Here is a 20,055-nt window from a genome sequence, read left to right as displayed (position 1 = left end):
GCAAAGCGATGCAAATGCAAGTTCATGGTTTGGTCAAGGAAAGACTTCACCATAGTAGATGTCAACTTTCACAGTGTTTGGTTTTAACAGCGTCCCACTCATCTGCAAAATTTCTACGTCAAGCATCTTCTGCCAAAGTTAACAGACTTGATTCTTTCAAAAGAGCTAAAAGTTGTTACAACTACTAAGTTAGATAAACTTTTGACAATAGAAATTAAAACCAACAACTTTGACATTGACAGCCAAGAGTGAATTACCTGAATGTTGATTTACTTCTGTAGACCTCCTTAATAACAAGATGTTTTAGGACTAAACATTACAGTTGAATAGCTGTATTGCAAATTCCTCAGACATAATGAAACATGTCTTTTGAAGGTACCTTGCATGAAAATTGCGTTATGAGCCAAGATAATGAAGAAATATGAAATCTCAAATAGGGTGTAACATTTTTTCATTACAACCTACATGCACCACAAAAAAGCTCTCTTATTTTTACAGTGCAACTGTGCATTCGTTTGGTCTTATTTATAGACAAAAGAACATGCGAGCTTGGGAACCAAAATTTCCTTTGTATAATATATTATCAGGTTTTAACTCTGCCCAAAACATGCCTCACAATGTGTTATTCTTGTATTGACAAGAATTGAGGAATTGTTCACTTTTACAAGTACATTTGGAATTCGCACAACAGTTTGGTAATCTGGTTTCAGGTTTCAGATTTATCTCCATTCTATATAAATTAAATAATGTAGAAGTTAAAAAAACTGAATTTATGACAGCATGGGGGGGGAGTCAGAGCCAATGCTTGTACTGGGTCTGCCCCCTGTAATGTACACAATTCACAGGAAAAAATAGTATAAATATTAATATTACAGAAGTGTGAAGGTCTTTATCACTTAAGTTAAATAAATATGTAGAGAATAACCATCCTAATCCCTAGTTTACAACTGTAGTTACAACTTAGACAACTGTAGATATATTGTGCCCTTAACTGTCATTGTCATTAACCGCCACATTGAGTAGCAGTTTTTTATAATACCTTTTACAAGTGCACTTGACGTTAGTTACTTGTAAAAGAAGCTTGAGACTGCTATTTTATCCAACTGGCTATTATAAAAATATTCTTATGTACATGGTGTGCATAATCTTGGAATCTGCCAAAATTGTGTGAATTCGGAAACAGAATATCTCTGAATTACTTGAGTAAAGTAGATACACCTACTTTACACACACTTGATATTGAGATTTGACCAATTCCAAGATGACACACGCAGCATATTTTCTTTTGTTCTTTGGTGCCAACTGCTGAGATACACTTTACAAGTGCATGTTGAACTAACCTACATACACACATACATACATGTACATGTATTTGGCTGTTATAAATGCCATTTGTAATGGACAAGAAATGCACTGTATGTTAACTCCACATACTGTTTGAACTATTCCCAAGTACATGTAGTTTGTTCAATATCCCTAAGCCTATTCCAAGGGTTGCCGGTTAGACAAAAAAATTCCTTACGTGTGAGCTATATCCACCATTATTTAAATTACCATGAATTTTGTGTGTAAACATTTACATGTATTCTATGTTCTATACACCACACAATAGTCTTTATTAATTTAATAGAGCCATATTATATTGCACAAGTTTGATTCCAGGAGTTTGGTTTTATGAATGAAATAGAAACTTCTGGTTGAATTAGTCTACTACAAAGATTCCATAGCATTCTTTTATGTTTTTTTAGGCAAATATGAGGAAGATTTGTGAACAACCTTGGTTATGTATGGAAATATACAGTGACTTATTCCTCTAGAAGAACAATGTCATCGTCTTCATGAGACTCATTTGCTGTGCTTTCCTCATGTATATCCTCATTAATAAAACAAGGCTGCAGATTGCAGAGTCCAGCACAGGTGACTAAAATATCATCTACAGTCTTCACATGGCTTGGAATGATAGTGTGAAACATTTTAATCTCCTGATGGCCCTGTCTCCATGATTTGTACATTTGTAATACGTCTGGATTCTGTGACACTCCTCTGGTAGACACCTGTCCGTTAGTCCTCTGGTGAAGGCTGGAATTGACAGCTTCATACCCCATGGTAGAATATCTTTGATGGTGAAGCCATGGTTAGCTAAAACTTCATCTCCAGGAAGCAAGTGTTTCACAAATCCTGAATTCTGAGAGATGAATGTGTCACTTGCACGACCTCCAAATAGTTCAGAAACATACATGTATGTCACTGAGCCATTTGAGGCAATGCAGTATAAGGCCTTGTAGATATTGTGGTTTTTGTAGTTGGAATATGTTTGGATACGTTTTCTCAAGTCCTTGGGTCTTTGAACAAAGACTTCTGTACAGTCTATGATACACATAGCCCAGGGATGTTATAACTTTATAACGGGGATGGGAGTTACCTTGGGGTGCTAGTAGTGGGTGTCAGATATCGCTGAGTTTGAAACCGATGTCTTGGGGGAAAGTGTTGTGCCAGAAAATCTTCATGGCATCTCATATTCTTCTTGGGAGCCAGTTCTGGATGGGGGCGATGATTTCTGTGTTGTCCCATTTGATGTGATGGTCTGAGGTGTGTGCATGTTTGACGATGGCTGACTTCTTGTATTGTCCTTGTCAGCCATGTGCACGGTGTTCTTGGAGCCTGGTGGGGAGGTTTCTGCCAGTTTCTCCAATGTATACTTGGCGGCATTCACATGGAATGTGATATACACCAGGGCAACTGCTGGGTGGGTGCTTGTCCTTGTGGGTGTGCAGTACAGACTGCAGCTTGTTAGGTGCCCAAAGACCCCACCCAAGCCATCGAGAAATGCAATGCCAGCAAGCTCCTAACCCTCCACCGTTCCAACACCATTCCAGCAGCTCTGTACTGTCACCTCCGCCCGTCGGCATCTTCCTGTCCAAGATTCTTTGATCAACCCAAGATGCACAAGCCAGATATCCCCCTGCATCCCATTGTGTCATCGCGTCCCGGGGTGACTGCTGGGTGGGAGCTTGTCCTCGTGGGTGTGAAGTGCAGCCTGTAGCTTGTTGGGTGCCGAGTGATAGACTCGCATGCTGGCCCACTGTAGGATACAGTGGAGTTGGTGGGAAGATGGGGCCCGGGTACAGTAGACAAACTGTGGCGATGGGGGGTTTGGGGGCTTTGGGTATGGGCGACCCTAACTCTGTGGGAGAGGATGGGACTTGACTTCGGGTATAGGGGACCCTAGTGTCCTTTGAGGAGGCTTAGAAAGGCTGATACACTTGTGGTGGTAGCCGTTCATTTGCAGGGCAGTCTTGATGTGCTCGAGTTCTTGGCGGAGGTTGCTCTGGGTGCAGATCTTGAAGGTTCTGTGGACAAGGGTGCAGTTCAGTGATGTCTTGATGGCTGGTTGGTGGAAGGATCGCTGGTGCAGGTACCGATCGGTGTGGTTGGGCTTTCCTTGGACATGGTGGTTGAGGGTGCCATCTGGGTTCCTCAACAGGTATACATCCAGGAAGGAAAGTTGTCCGTCTTGCTCTTGTTCCATGGTGAACTTCATGGTGGGGTGTTCTGGTTGAGATACTCAAGGAATTCAGGGAGGTGATCTTGTCCATGGGGCCATATGCTGAATGTGTCTTCAACACAGTTCAGTCATAGGCTGGGTTTGAGGTTGGCAGTGAAAAGAGATGGCATTTCAAATTCTTCCATGAAGATGTTAGCTAGGACCAGGGATATAGGAGATCCCATGGAGGTTCCATCTGTCTGCTCGTAGAAGTTGTCTTGGAACCAGTTTCAAATTCACTGACATCCAGCCCCAGTGCACGTGTAACAGTTACACAACCCACGAATCCCGTTTCGAGCTTCATGCCTCTGGATCAGCTTTATAACCCAGCTCTCCACTCCAATCCAGCACACTCTCCTGAGGATGGCCAGAGCATCCTGGCCGAAACATCGAGTTTACACTCACTAGTTCTTCTAAGAACCACACCTCTTCCAAAAGAGATCGATTCCATCTTGTACCCACAAGCCTAGATTTCATGTAAAATTCCACCATGCAAAGTTTCAAATCTTACAGAACTTACATTGCACTAGTTGATAATTACTGGCTTCTACATGTATGCATAAGCTTATCAAAGGAAATGTGAGAAATTATGAAGTGGAGAAAAAAAATGCCAACCAATGGAAAATACCAACCAATTCCTTTTTCAAAGAGGAAAGATTTTACTTAATATCCCCATCAAAATCACACTGGAACAAGAAAATCTTTCAGACCAACTATCCATCCATGAGTTCAGGATTGCAGTACAAATACTAAACATCACTACTTTCAAATTTAATCCTGAATTTAATTTTGGTTTATCCCTTTGTCTTGCAACACCACATCATGGATTTCCCAGAATCCAACTTACAGTACTGTATTTGGATTGCTTAAAGTCCTTTTGGTTGATATTCTTCTCCCATTGTTTGCATCCCACTAGAGATACAGCATTATAACAACTTGGGAAATCCAAGTTTGAACAGTTTTGAACCAAAGAGTGAGTGTGCTTATGCAGAATGTCAAGTATTGGAATAATTTTGCACATGTACACGTATTCAAGCGCTAATGTTGAAAATAAAAACATTTCATGGATTATATGCTGTACTGATTGCCATTTAATCACAGGGACCTGAAATACATGTACATGCACTCTGTACATGTGCCTAAACGTGTTCAAATAATTGTGCACACAACTGTATGTTGTGAGTGGAAGGTGACAATTATTGATATGTGCAGAAACTTAAATACTAAAAAGTTGAGTTGAAAACTGTGCTCAGCTTTAATTGCATTTATTTTAATTTCATGGAGTGATCCAATTGATACTTTGTCTGGATTTCATTAAGGGAACAGGTCACAAATAAAGAATGTCTCTTGGATGTATGTATTGGGTTACCAAGTGTTTCCCAGATAAAATAATAAATAAATAAATGCTAATAAGCTAATAAACCTACTGGTTGGAGTGCCTCTCACATTTTTACACAATTACTATCCATATTATTTCATAACACTGTGAGAATCTTCCAAACTTTGACATGAACTGCTTTTTTGGGCTTGATTTTAACAGAGAGTTTGTTTAATCGGCTTGTTGTGCGTGCACTGGCATGGTCTCAAACACAAGATGGGACAGAGCAACTGCCCAGGATTGCTTATAGATATGTTTGTTTCCCTGCTGACGGTGACCATGATGTTGAGATGGAAATGTCACCTCTCAAGCAGGCCCACATCAAGGTAAGTTGGATTACAGTAGCCATTTCACAAAGCTTGGCATGACCTTCCACTATTCATGAGCTATATGCAGAAAATTAGTGGGGTAGATACACAGTGAACTTACAATCAGTTTTAGAGAAAGATGTGTACCTGTGCAGAATTTTAAATATTTTTATGTCATACCAGTTTGCGCTTATAACACATCTTAGTTCATGTCTGAACCAAGTTTCAACCTCCTTGGATAGATTGGGGTTATGTAATCAGTTTGCTCAGAGCATCAAACCAGTCTAGCAGTGGCATTTTGCAGACACTCAGTTTATACGGTCTCTGTATCTCAATGACCAGAAGCAGTGGCACTGGAAGCAGGGCCAGTGCCCCCCCCTCACATTTTTGACTGGCAGGTCCTATAATTTGGTGGGGCTCAATGGATTGAGCCCTTTATGTATATGGCTGATGTCTGATGGTCTAACAACTGGCCCCCCACTATGAAAGTCATTCTGCCGCCGGTGACCAGGAGGCTAATGGGGACATACCAGAGGCTGATGTAGCAATCAATTCTGCAGGTGATGAGGGGATTCACCAGTTTCTTCGTAGAAGATTTATCAAGATAGCTTTGGATCTTGCTGTTGTAGATAAATGTCCATCTCACACAAGATGCTATTGACACGGGCTGTAAGCATAGTTCACTGTTGGATATTATGTCAAGGTTGCGAGCCCATCATCAGACCAATGAAGCACCAATCATGACCGGTGAAAGGATCAGAGAATTAAAGCGAGACTTGAATTGGAATATCTTGGTCTTCTCATCATTGAGCTTCAGCTTAATGACAGCCCACCACCTGAGCTCCTTCACATAGCCTCCCAGTCATTGAATGGCACTTGCAGCTTCGGACGGCTGAAAGATTAAGTACACTTGTGTGTCATTGGCGTACATGATGTGTCTAGTCATGATGTCATTGAGTGAGGCAGTGGAGAAAGTTAACTGGGAAGCATTGCAAACTGAGCCCTATGGCACATTCATGACACTAGATGCACTTAGACTTAGGCTTTTTAATCAGAGGAATGACACGAGCTGATTTAAAACTTCAAGGAACAAACCCAGATGTGAGGGACATGTTGATAATTTTGGTTATATCAGGAACAGGACATTTTCTTAAGGAGTGTGGTCGGAATAGGAACCAGATGACAGCTCTCCAAAGGCAAATTCATAATCAGCTTCTGAACTTCATCCTCTAAGACAGCCTCAAAGTTGGAGAACAAACAGACGCACTGCTTATTTGGGAGTGCCGAAGAAACCCCACTGACCAATGAATCTATGTTGCTTCTAATGCTATGAATTTTCCCTAAGAAGAAGTCGGAAAACTCTCTGACCAGAACTTATGGGCACTCGTGCTGGTGGGCATTAGGACCTCTCAGGATTAATCAATGATTCTACAATTCTGAACAACTCCCTGCTACTACTGCTGGTTATCAGAGAGTTGTGACGAGGCCTTCCAGAAAACTCAAGGCACCTTTTGTACACTCTATGGTGCTCAAGGTAGATCTGATGATCCTCCTGTAGGCTGAAACATCTGTACTGTTGCTCTGCTTTTAATTTCTTTCCATATGTGCATCAACACTTCCGCCAAGCATTGCATATCACAATGCATACGTGTGGTATGTTAGGGAGTCTATATTTGTGTCCGTGGAGGTGCAACACGTAACCTATCATGCACCCAAGGCACATATGAAAAGGTGCCTTTATTCTGCAAAGCTCCTCAGAGAACCAAGGATATTTTGGCCTGACAGTGATGTTCTCACTAACAGTAGGAGGCTGTTTGCCAATTATGTCTCACAGAGTGGCATCAAACTGATCAGTAAGCTTGGTGAGATCTGCTTAAGGTACAATAGACTGCAAGGAAGATTCAGTATCGGCTTTGAACTTTTCCAAGTCAAGCTACAAATATGCAAAGGAAAAACAAAGTCATTCGCAAAAGTTTAAGACCACCTGAAATTTTATTGGTATTTCTGTCACTGGGCATGCATTACATTGTCTCGTTGAATGATTTCTTAACATGTTTTTACAGTGGTGCATAACATCAGTGTAGTGCTGTATACCCATTTGAATGAATTTTTGCAAATGCAGGTTTTTTGTGACATTTTGTCGTTAAGGCAGCATGGGTAAAAAAGTCAGTCTAAGTAATCAGAAATAAAGGAGGGCGCACTAAATATTAGACTGTTAACATTTAAAATCAGGGAAATTTTGTCAAATAGATGGAAATACACAAACTCCTGGTTTCACTGCAGTGAGCCCACTGTCACCATGCTAACAGTGGTGCTAGCACAACACAAGGCATGCACAAAGCCTATTGGACTGTGGGTTTAGTGTTGAATGTGGAAGTGACGGACTGCTGGTAGGGTCTTTTCATCATCGATGGGTTTCATTTATGAGTGATAAGACAAGCCCAAAGCCTTGGGAATTAATGCCAATACTTTATCATATGATGGGCATTCAAGATTGTGTCTCTCAGGGTTGATATTTTTGCAATTTTTGAAAATTAAAGGTCTTTGCATTACAACTTCTGGTCTGATGATACTATCAGTCTGAATTGTCAGACTTGCATTGTCAATTTTCAATCAATTACTGGAAACTTTGCCACTGACATCAACTCAAATACATCTTTGAGTATTTCAACCTGTGGCAATAGGGCACTCAAGTATTTCATGAAATTTTCAATTCAAGTTTTGAAAAATGCTATTCAACTTGAGACAAATACCTTTGCGAACAAATTCGTGTCTTATACCAATTTTAAATCATACCGCGCCTCCAGTTTCAATCAATAGCAAGGGTCAGGTGATTGTACCTGCCCCAGATAAAAATGTATAAAAAATTCAATGTTCTCCATCACTTCTGGAAACAAAGTTAATATGCAGAAGCTCACAATTGATGGTTTTTAAAGATTAAAAATGTCAAACTTTTGATGATGTCATCGTGATGTAATTGCTGTAAATACCCTTTTTTATTAAAGCTTTTGAAAACTGTACAAAGTTTAGTAGTTAAAATTAACATTCAAAATTCAGTAATGAATTATCTGATGACATCATCATGATATCACATTTCTATTGCCATTTTTGTATTATAGTCTTCCTCTGGTGTGACACTGAAAATGATGCAAGCGTACTAAGTGACAAAAGAAACATTTGTACACAGCAAATGGCCTTTGATGAGAAGAATATGAAGATCAAGAAAGAATATAATTAGGAGCAAAAAAATGGCTTTTCTGCTCTTTGTTGAAAAGCGAAAAAAAACGAGCAAAAGGAATGCTCATTTCTGCACTTTGCATGCAGAAAGCCAATTAAAACATATTTCTTGTCATTGTATCTGTAATGGGAGATTAGACTGTTGTGAATGCCTGATAACCCAAAAGACAGTGATTTTTTTGCACAAAAAGTCCTGTGAATTTTCTGTATTGAAGGGATTAGACTTTAAAACTGTTCCAAAAGTCTAACGAGGATTTCCCTTTCAGTTGCAAAGACAAACTACTGCTACACGATTAGAACTCAACTCGAATTCAGGCGGTTTTACTTATCTATCCTTGTTGTCTTGTCAGGTATGTGTATCAAAGCGTGCAGTAGTCAGCACATCAGCACGAGGGCCTACAAGATTGATTAAATCACAGTCGACACCATCACCTCTTGTAATGTGTAAGGTATGGGTGAGAATGAAATGCATTGTAGAGTTACATTTAGTTCTTGCTTCTCTCTGGTGTCTCAATAGCAAGCAAAAGATGAACAAGGAGAGCTTCTGCTCTGTATTTTGACTGTACATGTACACAACTGGCATGTGGCTGTGGCAAATGCTGGTATTTGTAAATATACTGAGTAGGTGTTTTAAGGTGCAATGAGTGCCAGAGTTTGTCATATGTGGTGCACTTCAAATGGATGTGGACCAACACCCCCCTCCCCCAAACAAAGAAACAGAAAAAGCCTTTGTTGAATTATAAGGAGGGCAAATATGCAGTCAGGTATGTATAAGTGTACAAAGTAATGTACAGTGATTAGCAGCCACTTCCCATGTTAATAAAGAAATTCTACTCAGTTGACAGATGTTAGTGAAAATGTTGGTGAAAAAGAATTTATTCAGACAAGATAGAGGACAATAAATAAATTGTACCATGTGAAGCAGAGTTGGCAAAAATTTCTGAAATGTTCAGGCACATCACCAATGTCTAAGGGGAGAAATGCTTTTCCTGCCTCTTGCCCCGCCTTCCCCATTTCTGCTGCCTGGTAAGCAATATACATGAAATTATTATGACTTAGTGTTTTCTCATGCATCTGAAATGGAAAGCATAGTTTTTCAAATGTCCTAAATATATAGACCTTAATTACGTATCGACAAGTATGCTCTGAACTATTGGGCAACCCAACATCATATCATCTGCAATGTTCGCACCTTGTCTGGCCAGTTATTCTTTATCGAAGTTCTGTTCACTCCCTCTAGGTCAAGGATTTTCTCGTTGCTACATTTGACGCAATCAAGTCCATGTCAGCTATAGGGCTCAAGTTTGGCTTCTCTATACCATGCCCTTGTGATCCAGAGGGCTCTCTACACTTTCTGCCACTGAATGACTGCCTGGAGAAGGAACGGATAGGTTGCCAGCTGTCTGGTGTAAGAATAGACACCATGGGAGTTAAACAGATGTTTGCTGACCTGGGTACATTGCCAGCAGAGATACTTGGTAATAGTGTTATTATTCAACATGTGGGGAAGAAACAAATCTGAAAAGTCACTTTTTTGTAAAAATTACATTGTCTAATAAAGGGGTTCTAAGTCAGTTTATATTAATGGAAAATATGCTTATGAAAACCAAAATGTTAAGCTAAGAATGTATCTTGGACTTCTGCAGGGTTAGCGAAAGAGGGGGTTTAGTTGTCAAAGGAGAGAGTGTTAATTGTTTCCCTTCCTTTTTTAGGCCGCAGAGTGCCTATTCAGAGTATTTATATGTGCCAGTGCTGTATCAAGTTAAATAACACATACATGTACTTCAGTCTTTCAAACTTATTGGTTATTTAGATATTGTTCCTGTGTATTTTATGATGTACCATTGTTTTTTTTTTTTTAAAGGAGTCTTAACAAATTGGAAACATCGGTTATGTCTTACTGAAATTATTTCAGGTGCTAGTTTTTGTGAAATGCACAATAAATTTTTTGTGTACTTCCTTAAAACTTGTATGTCCAATGCGTCATTTTTCTCAGATCCATATGTAATGAGCGAGAAACATCTGAGAGCAGTTGCTGCTGAGCTTGGCCCTGAATGGCAGCACCTAGCAGTCAACCTGGGCTTCAACCAGTCCAATCTCTACAGGTTCAAACACGACAACAGCATCATAGATAATGCTATCTTTAGCATGCTAGTGACATGGTCACACAGAGAGGGACAAGATAAGGGGAAGAAACTGCAAGTACTTAGTGAAGCAATGGTTGCATGTGGACGAAGAGATGTAGTTGAAACATTGCTGCATCCTTATATGTAGATTTAAAAAAATTATTGCTCATGAGAAATTGAAATCAAAGTTTTCTCTTGTTTGAAAATATAACAGTGTTGTAAGAATAAGTAACAGAAACTTGAGTGTATCTATGGAGGATGAAAAGTGGCCATTTGCTTTTCTGCTGCCAGAATGGTAGAAAAACAGATTTTATGTTCTGGTAACATGCACTTTTGACGTTTGTACTTTTCTGCCACCTCAAAAAGTAGAACAAGCATTGTTTTATGTATTTTTCTATTTTTCTGCTTCAAGAAAAGAGATGTTACTTTTCCTTTGTTCGCTTTCGTCGCAGCCATCTGCTTTTTTCCTCTCAAAAAGGCAGAAATGAGGACCAAACATTTTGACAACAACCATGAATTCTACTTTTTTGCTTTTGTGATACTGGAGGAGCAAATTTATATAGGTGGCCGAAAAGTGGCCATCTGCTTTTCTGCCTTCCAAGGGTCATGAAAGGGGGTCGTGAATCTCAGGTTATGACCATTTTCCTTTCTTGGGGATTGAAGACGTATAAACCAATAATTAAAGTCTACCCTATCTTTAATAATGAAAGATTCATGTTTTCCTTGGCCCAAGCAAGCTTGTGTGTCTATTGGATGATAGCTGTAAAACTGTATTTCCTTTGAGATGCTGTTTTTTCTGCCTCACAGGGACACTGATACTGCCATATGGGATTGGTCCGCAGAATACATGGTTAAGTATTGGTTTCTACATCTTCACTCCCCCAGAACAGAAATGGTTGTAACCTAGAGGTTCACAACCCCATTCACTGCCCATTAAGGAAAGAAAAGCAGATGGCCACTTTTCGACCACTTATGAAAAATCTGCTGCTCCAGTATCTCAAAAGCAGATAAGTTGAATTCATGGTTGTGGTCAAAATGTTCAATCCACTTTCCTGCTTGTTTGACAGGTAAAAAGCATATTGTCTCTTTTTGGTCGCCATCAAAAAGAGGAAAAGTAAGACTACTTTTGAAATAGCAGAAAAGCATTACAATAAAATGGTCATTCTGCTTGTGAGGTAGCAGAAAAGTAGACACGTCAAAAATTGCATGTTGCAAAGACATAAAATCTGCCAATCTACCATTCTGATAGCAGAAAATCAGATGGCCACTTTTCGTCCTCCATATGTATCTTCACATGGCATCGCTCACAGAAGTATATGTGGAAGAATTATTTATTTGGGGAATTTGGCTTACAGTTATATTACATCACAGTGATGTTGCTATCATTTTATACCTCGTTTGTGTTGTGTAAATTAAGACTGGTGTGAATGTTGAGCTTATTGGTTGATATGATGTATTGCTCATTTGACAGTCATGAGCCTTAGATGAAAGCAGACATTTTCACTGCTTCTGAGATTTCAACGGTTGCTTTGGACTATTATGACTCTTCCTTTTCTGTTCTTAATTTGGTAGGAATCCAAGCAAATGCAGACAGAGCACAAAGCTAAATCCATGTCGGGTTCATAAAGGCAAGAATCTGCTTTGTTCAACTTTAAGGTGTTTTACATCAGATGCATGTAATGTTTCAGTTACCAATTGCTGACTTTACTTTGTGCACTTGAGGGGTTTACCAGCATTGCTATGTAATTGCCAGTGGTTTTGCATAATGTAACAAATCACAGCCCACTGATAGTGAAGTTATGCAGCATGCAGCAAAATGTCTGTTCACTTATTTTGACTTGATCTCAAGGTTTATCTCTATAGTAGAATCCCTTGCAGAATAAGCTTGAAGATTGTAATGAAATTCAGATGTGTTCAAATCGTACATTGGTTCTCAAGGCCACATTGTAGGAATTTTGCATGTAAGTTTATGTTGGTACATGTAACTTGCTTTTATGTCATTGCTTATGATATGGTCTACGTTTAGGATTAGTGTACATGTAGTGTTAGCTATTTTCTAGATTATATAGTTTGATACTTTTTAGTGGAATGATAACAATATCTCTGAGATTTAGCCTTTGGAACTTACACTCTTCCAAACGTTTTCATCACTGTTCTGGCTTGTGTGGCTCCTAATCTTTATCATTGAAACAAATGCATTTGTCCTTCACTGATGTGAACAAATCATGTTGATATTCTGACTTTAAAATGGTTTTTGTATGAAGAATCTCAAGAAATTTAAAGTCTGATTCTTGTCTGAATGAAAGCCTCCCTTCTAAGTTACCGAGGACTTGCAAATTTTGCCAGCTAACTGCATATATGTGAATGAGCAAGGCTAGGGTGGGCTAAGGGGATCCAAACACCCCATCCAGCCCAGCCCAAGAGTTCCATTTGTTTTTCTTTCTCTTTTTTTTTGGGGGGGGGGCTGTTTTCGTTGTTCCTATGTTTTGTTTTTCCATGCCGTGCACTTCACACAGTTTTGCGCAAGACTATTTGCATTTTGCCTTTATTAGCAAAACTGTATTCTTTGACCTCGGTTCTGTTGGGATTCCCGCAATCAGTCAATAATAGACCAATTACGCCAGCTTCGCTGTGGGAGGCCGCTGTGTTTGCTGATGTTTGATACCCACTATACTATAGGTCACATAACTTAGCAGGCACACTTAGTCTATTGGTTTTATTTTGCATTTTGTACTTTTTTAAAATGAAAGTTAAGTTGAAATTCAATTTTCTTTGACCCACCCTTTACATTTGGGAAAAAAATTGACATTTAAAAAACATTGTTAATATTGTGTGACCCCAAAATAGAAATGATTTGTTCATGAAAGCAGTACTGATTTTTTTATTATTTTGGTACCTGATGGCTATTTTTTACATGAAAATGGATCTTGCCATAATCTATTCACGTGTGCAATACATATAAATATGAATAATCAGAAGTTTGTTTTATGTCCGTTAGGAAAAATATTTAGAGTAAGCCATATAAAACGACTTTCTGCTTCACCTAGTTACATAGGATGAAAAGTGGCCACCTTCTTTTCTGCTATCAGAATAGTAGGAAAGCAGATTTTCTCTCTTTGCAACATGCAATTTTCAACTCTTTATTCTTCTGCTGCCTGAAAAGCAGACTGAACATTTTGTCGTAATGCATTTTTTCAATTTTTCTGCTACCAGAAAAGCAGATTTTACTTTTCCTCTATTTGTTGGTGGCCAAAAAGTTGATGTCTGCTCTTGCCCATCAAAAAAGCAGTAAAGTGGATCAAACATTTTGACAACTGTTTGTACTACTTTTTTGCTTTTAGGATACCGGAAAAGCTGATTTAACTTATTTGGCTGGAAAGTAGCCACCTACTTTTCTCCTTTTGGGCACGCAGAAAAGTAATATTGACAACATTGAATCCTCTGTTTGTGCTTTTTTGATACAATGCAGATTTTTAAGTAAATGGCCAATGCCTCAAGTGCTGACAGTCAAACTCCAAACTCTTTGAGACACCGAATACCAGGGCAAGCTTTGCCCAATCAAATTAAAGAGAGAAGTACTGGGTGGATGATAGTAGTTTTGCAGTGTGATTATATAAGCGTATGATACTCAACCCTTTTGGTGGTTAACTTAAAATACAACACAGAGATTAATCTGCTTGCGTAAAATGATGGAATGTCATTACCATCCCCTCTATTTCATCACTACTCAGAGACGAACATCAAAGCACCTTGGCCTTGAAGGATTTGAATTTTCAGGTTCAGATCCAAATGCGTATTTATGCAGTAGTCATGAGGTAAAAAAAAAGCCATGAAATTATTCTGGGTGTAAAAGCTATAGAATAATCTTGAAATTATAAATACATGTAGCCTAAAATCTAACCCGTACACAAAATACATCATTTATTAATATTAAAAGACATATTCCAATATAAAATAAGACTTTTTTTAACTAATAGTGTAGCTGAACGTGTACGAGCTTTCTTAGGTCTTTAGTGCATAATGAGGATTACTTATTAGTGCATGTGTGTCGGAAGTGGCAGCGCTCCGCTAGCACAGGTAGCCACACTTGTACAAGACACAGCACAGAACAGTCAGGATGTAGACCAAAAAGGTAGTAATATGCATGATAAGAAAGGGCTTTCTAGAAAAGTTAATAAATCCAACTCCGAATAGTTGTACAATTTTGTATTTAACATCTGACAGTTTATCAAAGTTGTGACTTTTCCAGAAATATCAAACTTGTGTGACAATTTCTATCGAAGTACTAAAATAAACTCTTTGTACCATTACAATGAGTTACAAACAATTATTCTTACAGTTTGTGGGCACTGCAATTGTCTGCAGTTTGTCGCAAAGCCCTATGTTAGTGACAGCCCCACTCAGATATAAGGAAAGATGTTTAGCAAAGAGATCAGGAGAAATGGTAACCCCAACAAGCACAAGGCTCTTTGGTGAAATTTTAGCTCGCAGAATGAAAGAGCTTGACAACTGGTGATCGTGTAAGGAAAAGACCAAAAACAAAGTCCAGATCCCAAATATCGCAATGTACAGTATCTTAATTATCTGTTTCACACCAAGGCAAAGGAAGTTATTTACATGTGGGGGTGCTGTTCCATTTTACTGGTGTTCCTTCCGCCACCTAACGAATCTGTCATCCGTCAAGGGAAATAGTTCATGCATTATTAAATAATAGGCTCTTTTTACACACTTTATTATTTAATTTTCAGAATGGAAAGATCGTTATGTGCAATTTCTTAAAAAGATTAATTTGATTTGTTGTTCAAACAGGGTTTTTTTCATACTTGGCAATCGATGGCAATAAACCAATAAAGTCATTGCCTGGCAACACCCAAAACAACCACACCGAGATCTCGCCTCTTCAATGAGTTTACTACAGTAGTATGCTACGTAGCAAGACGTAGACGACTAACTGACCATGGGTAGCACACCTCTGCAATATACACCGTACTTGCACTTCATTTCACTAATCAAAAGACCACACCCAATTGAACAAATCCATCCAAGTTCAAAACCTAGAGCCCCAAGTACTTAATTCAAATATCAATGATATCACAAACTGAAACACTAAATCCAGACTACATTGATCCAAAGTAGCTTTTTTTTTAAACAACCAAATCTGGGAAACAAAATAAAAATGTACATTTAGGAACAATGAAACTAATCATTTTAAACGATAAAATGGGCTGAGACCTGACAGTGTGAGTGTTTGCGTGACCTATCACTTCGGTACTCTATAGTGTGTACGTGTGTGTCGTTATGTAAGAAGTGAGTGGACTGTCTCCGTGTAGCATGCAAGCAGTGTAGTAGACTTGAAATCCAGTTGGTAAAAGGGGGAGTTCACATTAGCGCCGTCTGCGCATATCTGCCTCGAAACCGAGGCTCTCTGTGTTGAAGTTCCTCGCGTGCGCCCCCGAAGTCCACACAATACATGGAGTATCCGGTTCGTAAGTGTGACGCCACTTCAGTTTAAACCACGCCCACTGCACCAGATACACGACCACGGCAGGTACGTTGGTTCGCGGTCAATTGTTATTTTTTCTTTTGATTTTACGTGTCGAGTCATCCTGAAAGACTCTTCCACAAAAATTTGCAGCCTGAAAAGTCAGAATTTAACATACCTTAATGTATTTTGTGTCTTGACTCCTTACTTTCAATCGGCTGATGGAATTAAGAATTGAAGCTGACACATCAGCCTCGTTTTCAAGCGCGGAAGTGCGCGTCGTATTGGGATCCCTCTTTTGGCGGTGTGTAGCCCACTTTCTCGTGCGCGGTTCAGCAAGCAATTTAATAACACGCGGGAACGGTCAGTGCAACCTCGCTCCCCAACACGGCCACACGGCGGATATGTGGGTTGTATCAGGGTCTTGTAGTCTGTAGGATAGCCAGGGCGATTGCTAGTAAACCCAGTTTGACAATCAAGAAGCTTGAATTGTTTTTCAAATACGGCTTAGGAACCGTTGACGCTGAGGGGGGAATTTACGGGGGTAGGACGGCGGGTGTTGAGCAATGTAAAAAGCTAACTTTCATTCCATGCTGTATGCCCGTCGATGCCTCTTGTTCCAGTACCCCTTGGGAACCTTCCTGTGCTTTAGTCGGCGGCACTACGGACAGTTCGCCCCGATCGGAGCACTGTCGGGTTGTGCCTGTCGATGCAGCGAGGGTGGGACTTGTGGCAAGAACACCTCACAAAATTTGTCTTGGTGCACTTGGTACAAGAAGTAATTCCCTCTGGGAACTGCCCTATGCTCTATGCCCTATGCCCTATGTTCCATCCGGAACACAGCCAAGCTGCACTTGTCAAGGAAGCAGGCCTAGGGCAGGGATTCAACCGGAAACACTTCTCACCGAAGAAGTGCAGATGAGACTCCCTGAACGCTCGTCCCACATTGCAGGCAGCACCGCAACAGTAGCTCCGTTCCACCCGGAACGTTGCCAAGATGCGCCTGTCGAGGCGGCCGGGGAGGGCTATACTTTCAATCACCCATAGATACCCGCCAGTTTTCCCGAACAAAACAAGGGGAGCCACCAGAACTGCTCCTCACACAGGTCAATGGGGCCCAACGGCTCCTCACACAAGTCAACGGTGCGGAGCCGCCAGAGCTGCTCTGCACACCAGTCAATGGGGCCCGACGGCTCCTCACACAAGTAAATGGTGCGGAGCCGCTAAAGATGCTCCGCACACCAGTCAATGGGGCCCAACGACTCCTCACAGAAGTCAATGGTGCGAAGCCGCCAGAGCCGCTCTTCCAAAACTAGCTCCGGTAGGAACAACTAGAGGGAACAACGTGACGGGTAAAGTGGCTGGGAAACCGGTGCGTTTCCCCTTAGACACCAGAGCCGCAGTGAGTTTGATTTCAGAGTGGATCTTCAATGTCTTGCCCGAGGCGGAGAAACCTACTCTAGCTTCTTGGCATCGACCTTGAGAATGGCATATGGCAGCTCCATGCCAACTAAAGGTTTTGCCAACTTTGAGCTGCAGGTCAGGGAACAGCTCATGAATCATGCCTGCACTATGGCCAACATCGAACCAAAGGTGATTCTGGACATCAATTTTCTGTCCAAATACCACTGAAGGATGCCTATCCCATTCCTAGGATTGAGGACAACTTAGACACTTTGAGTGGGGTGAGGTGGTTTAGCACACTCAACTTGGCCAGTGGTTATTGGCAGGTTGACATGGACAAAGAGGACCGGGAGAAAACCGCTTTCGGAATGCAGAATGGGCTCTACCAGTTCACTGTGATGCCTTTTGGACTCTGCAATGCCCCCGCAACGTTCGAGCACCTGACGGAGTGGGTGCTACAGTGGTAGATTGCTGTTGTCTACTTGGACAATGCCATAGTTTGGGGAGCAGACTTCGAGAAGCACTACCAGAGACTGGCAAACGTGCTGGAGCGGTTCCAAGACACTGGGTTGATACTCAAGCCAAAGAAATGTGACCTTTTCAAGACGGAAGTGGCCTTTCTGGGTCACGTGGTGTCGGCTGAGGGGGTACGAACAGACCCAGAGAAGATCGCTGTCATCAGAAACTCGCTGTAACCAGCGAACCTGACGCAAGTCCGGAGTTTTCTGGGTCTTGCATCTTACTATTGGTGCTTTATTGCGGACTTTGCCGCAATTACTCGTCCTCGTCACACCCTCTTCACACCCAGGTGAAAGAAGGTTTTCACCTAGTTCGTTGACTGTTAGTTGGCGTTTGATCACCTCAAGGACGCACTGGCTACGGCACCGGTGTTGCGCTACCCTGACGCAGAACACCGCTATATTGTGGACACTGACACTAGCCAGTGCACCATCGGCGCAGTGTTGTCACAGGAGGGGGGCGATGTTGAGCAGGTGATTGCCTATGGTAGCTGCACTTTGTCAAAGGCCGAACACAACTACTGTACCACTCAGAAGGAGTTGCTGGCTGCAGTTCCCTTTGTCCATTACTTCAAGCACTATCTCCTCGGAAAGCAGTTCCTACTAAGGACGGATAATGGGTCCCTGCGGTGGCTATTCAACTTTCGCGAGCCTGAGGCGTTTGTAAACTGCTTGGCGTCCACAAAACCAGCACCACACCTTTCCACTTCCAGTCAGATGAATGGTGAAACGGTTCAACTGTGCGGTGAAGACGATGCTGAGCCTGTTCGTTGACGAGAACCAAGATGATTGGGATGAACACCTCCCCTATGTGATGATAGCCTACTGTTCCTCCCAGCACGACAGCACTTAGCTCAAGTCGAATATGGTGCTGCTTGGCCAGGAGGTGGGACTTCCACTGGATCTGGTGGTGGGCCAGTCGGTGGAGCCTGCGGAAGTGGCAGTACACGACTACGTAGATGGGCTGCGGGCAGGGATCGAGGGCGCCCATGAGTTTGTCTCCACCTACAGAAGAGTCAAGTGTATCGGAAACGACAGTATGACAGCAAGGCGGCAGGGGCTGGGTATGAGCCCGGGCAGCCAGTATGGTTGTACACCCCCGCCAAAAAGGCGGACCGCTCGCAAAGCTCTAATGCGGGTGGGAAGGTCCCTTCGTGGTGACAAAGAAGATCGATGATGTCACATATAAGGTACAGAAGTCCCCTCGGTCCCAAGCCAAAGTGGTCCACTACAACAGGCTTAAACCATAATTGGGTGACGTGGAAGTGGGCTGATGGGAGCGAGTGGCGTTGCAGTCTCAGTTGGAAAAGGACCATATTGCAGCGGGAGGAAGGCAGCCGGTATTGGAGCTGTTCTCCGTTTTCTTCAGAATGATGCTCAGCTAAAGCCAAAGACAACTCCTCTACTTTCAAACTGACGACAGCGATTTCAACTTGCGGCGTCTACTTGCAAAGTCGAAGACCCTTGAGCAACTAGCCCTTGAGCTCTTAAGGCGGATGACTGCACCTTGCGAAAACAACAATGGCATTTGGCCCCACAATCACTCTGAAGAAGCCTGAATTGATGTACCAACCTCCCTCGGTGTATCCTACAAAGCACAATACATCACTATCAACACCAGACTAAACGCAGAAGAGCACTTTAATTATCTAGACAGCATCATGTCCAATGACCCTACAACAAACAAGGACCTGGATAACCGCCTATCCAAAGCCAGTAGCTCCTTTGAGCGCCTTGCCAAAAGAGTGTGGTGAGACCACTCTCTATGCTTCTCCACTAAGTTCTTGGTTTGTAGAGCAGTTGCAGTCCCCACCCTCCTATATGGAGCAGAGGCACGGATCCTGTACAGGAAATAGGCGCGACGACTAGAGCACTTCCATAAACGCTACTTATGCACCATTCTTGACATTAAGTGGCAGGACTACATCTCCAAGGAGAAGGTACTTCAAAAAGCAGATGTGCCGAGCATCGAAGCCTTAATTATGAAGCACCAGCTGTGTTGGGCAGGCCACGTTGCAAGGATGGAACACTCACGTCTCCCAGAGGCTGCCTTCTTCG

General features: G+C 41.6%; 1 protein-coding gene across 2 annotated transcripts in view; it reads left to right on the top strand.

Moving 5' to 3' along the window:
* Nucleotides 1-15,472, top strand: part of LOC110980165 (uncharacterized) — a 59,356-nt gene extending 43,884 nt beyond the window's left edge. For both annotated transcript variants that reach the window (XM_022236547.2, XM_022236548.2), the window contains 4 exons: nucleotides 5,085-5,248; nucleotides 8,818-8,916; nucleotides 9,708-9,945; nucleotides 10,464-15,472. In XM_022236547.2, coding sequence (XP_022092239.2) covers nucleotides 5,085-5,248; nucleotides 8,818-8,916; nucleotides 9,708-9,945; nucleotides 10,464-10,741 — 779 coding nt within the window. In that variant the 3' untranslated portion in view covers nucleotides 10,742-15,472. The remainder of the gene's footprint in view (nucleotides 1-5,084; nucleotides 5,249-8,817; nucleotides 8,917-9,707; nucleotides 9,946-10,463) is intronic.
* Nucleotides 15,473-20,055: the final 4,583 nt, after the last annotated feature.

This window comes from Acanthaster planci, linkage group LG12 (assembly GCF_054643075.1).
Source record: "Acanthaster planci isolate LZ-2023a linkage group LG12, COTS_SCS, whole genome shotgun sequence".
Taxonomy (NCBI): Eukaryota; Metazoa; Echinodermata; class Asteroidea; order Valvatida; family Acanthasteridae; genus Acanthaster; species Acanthaster planci.
Note: the sequence above shows the minus strand (reverse complement) of the source record. Positions and strands in the feature narration are given on the sequence as shown.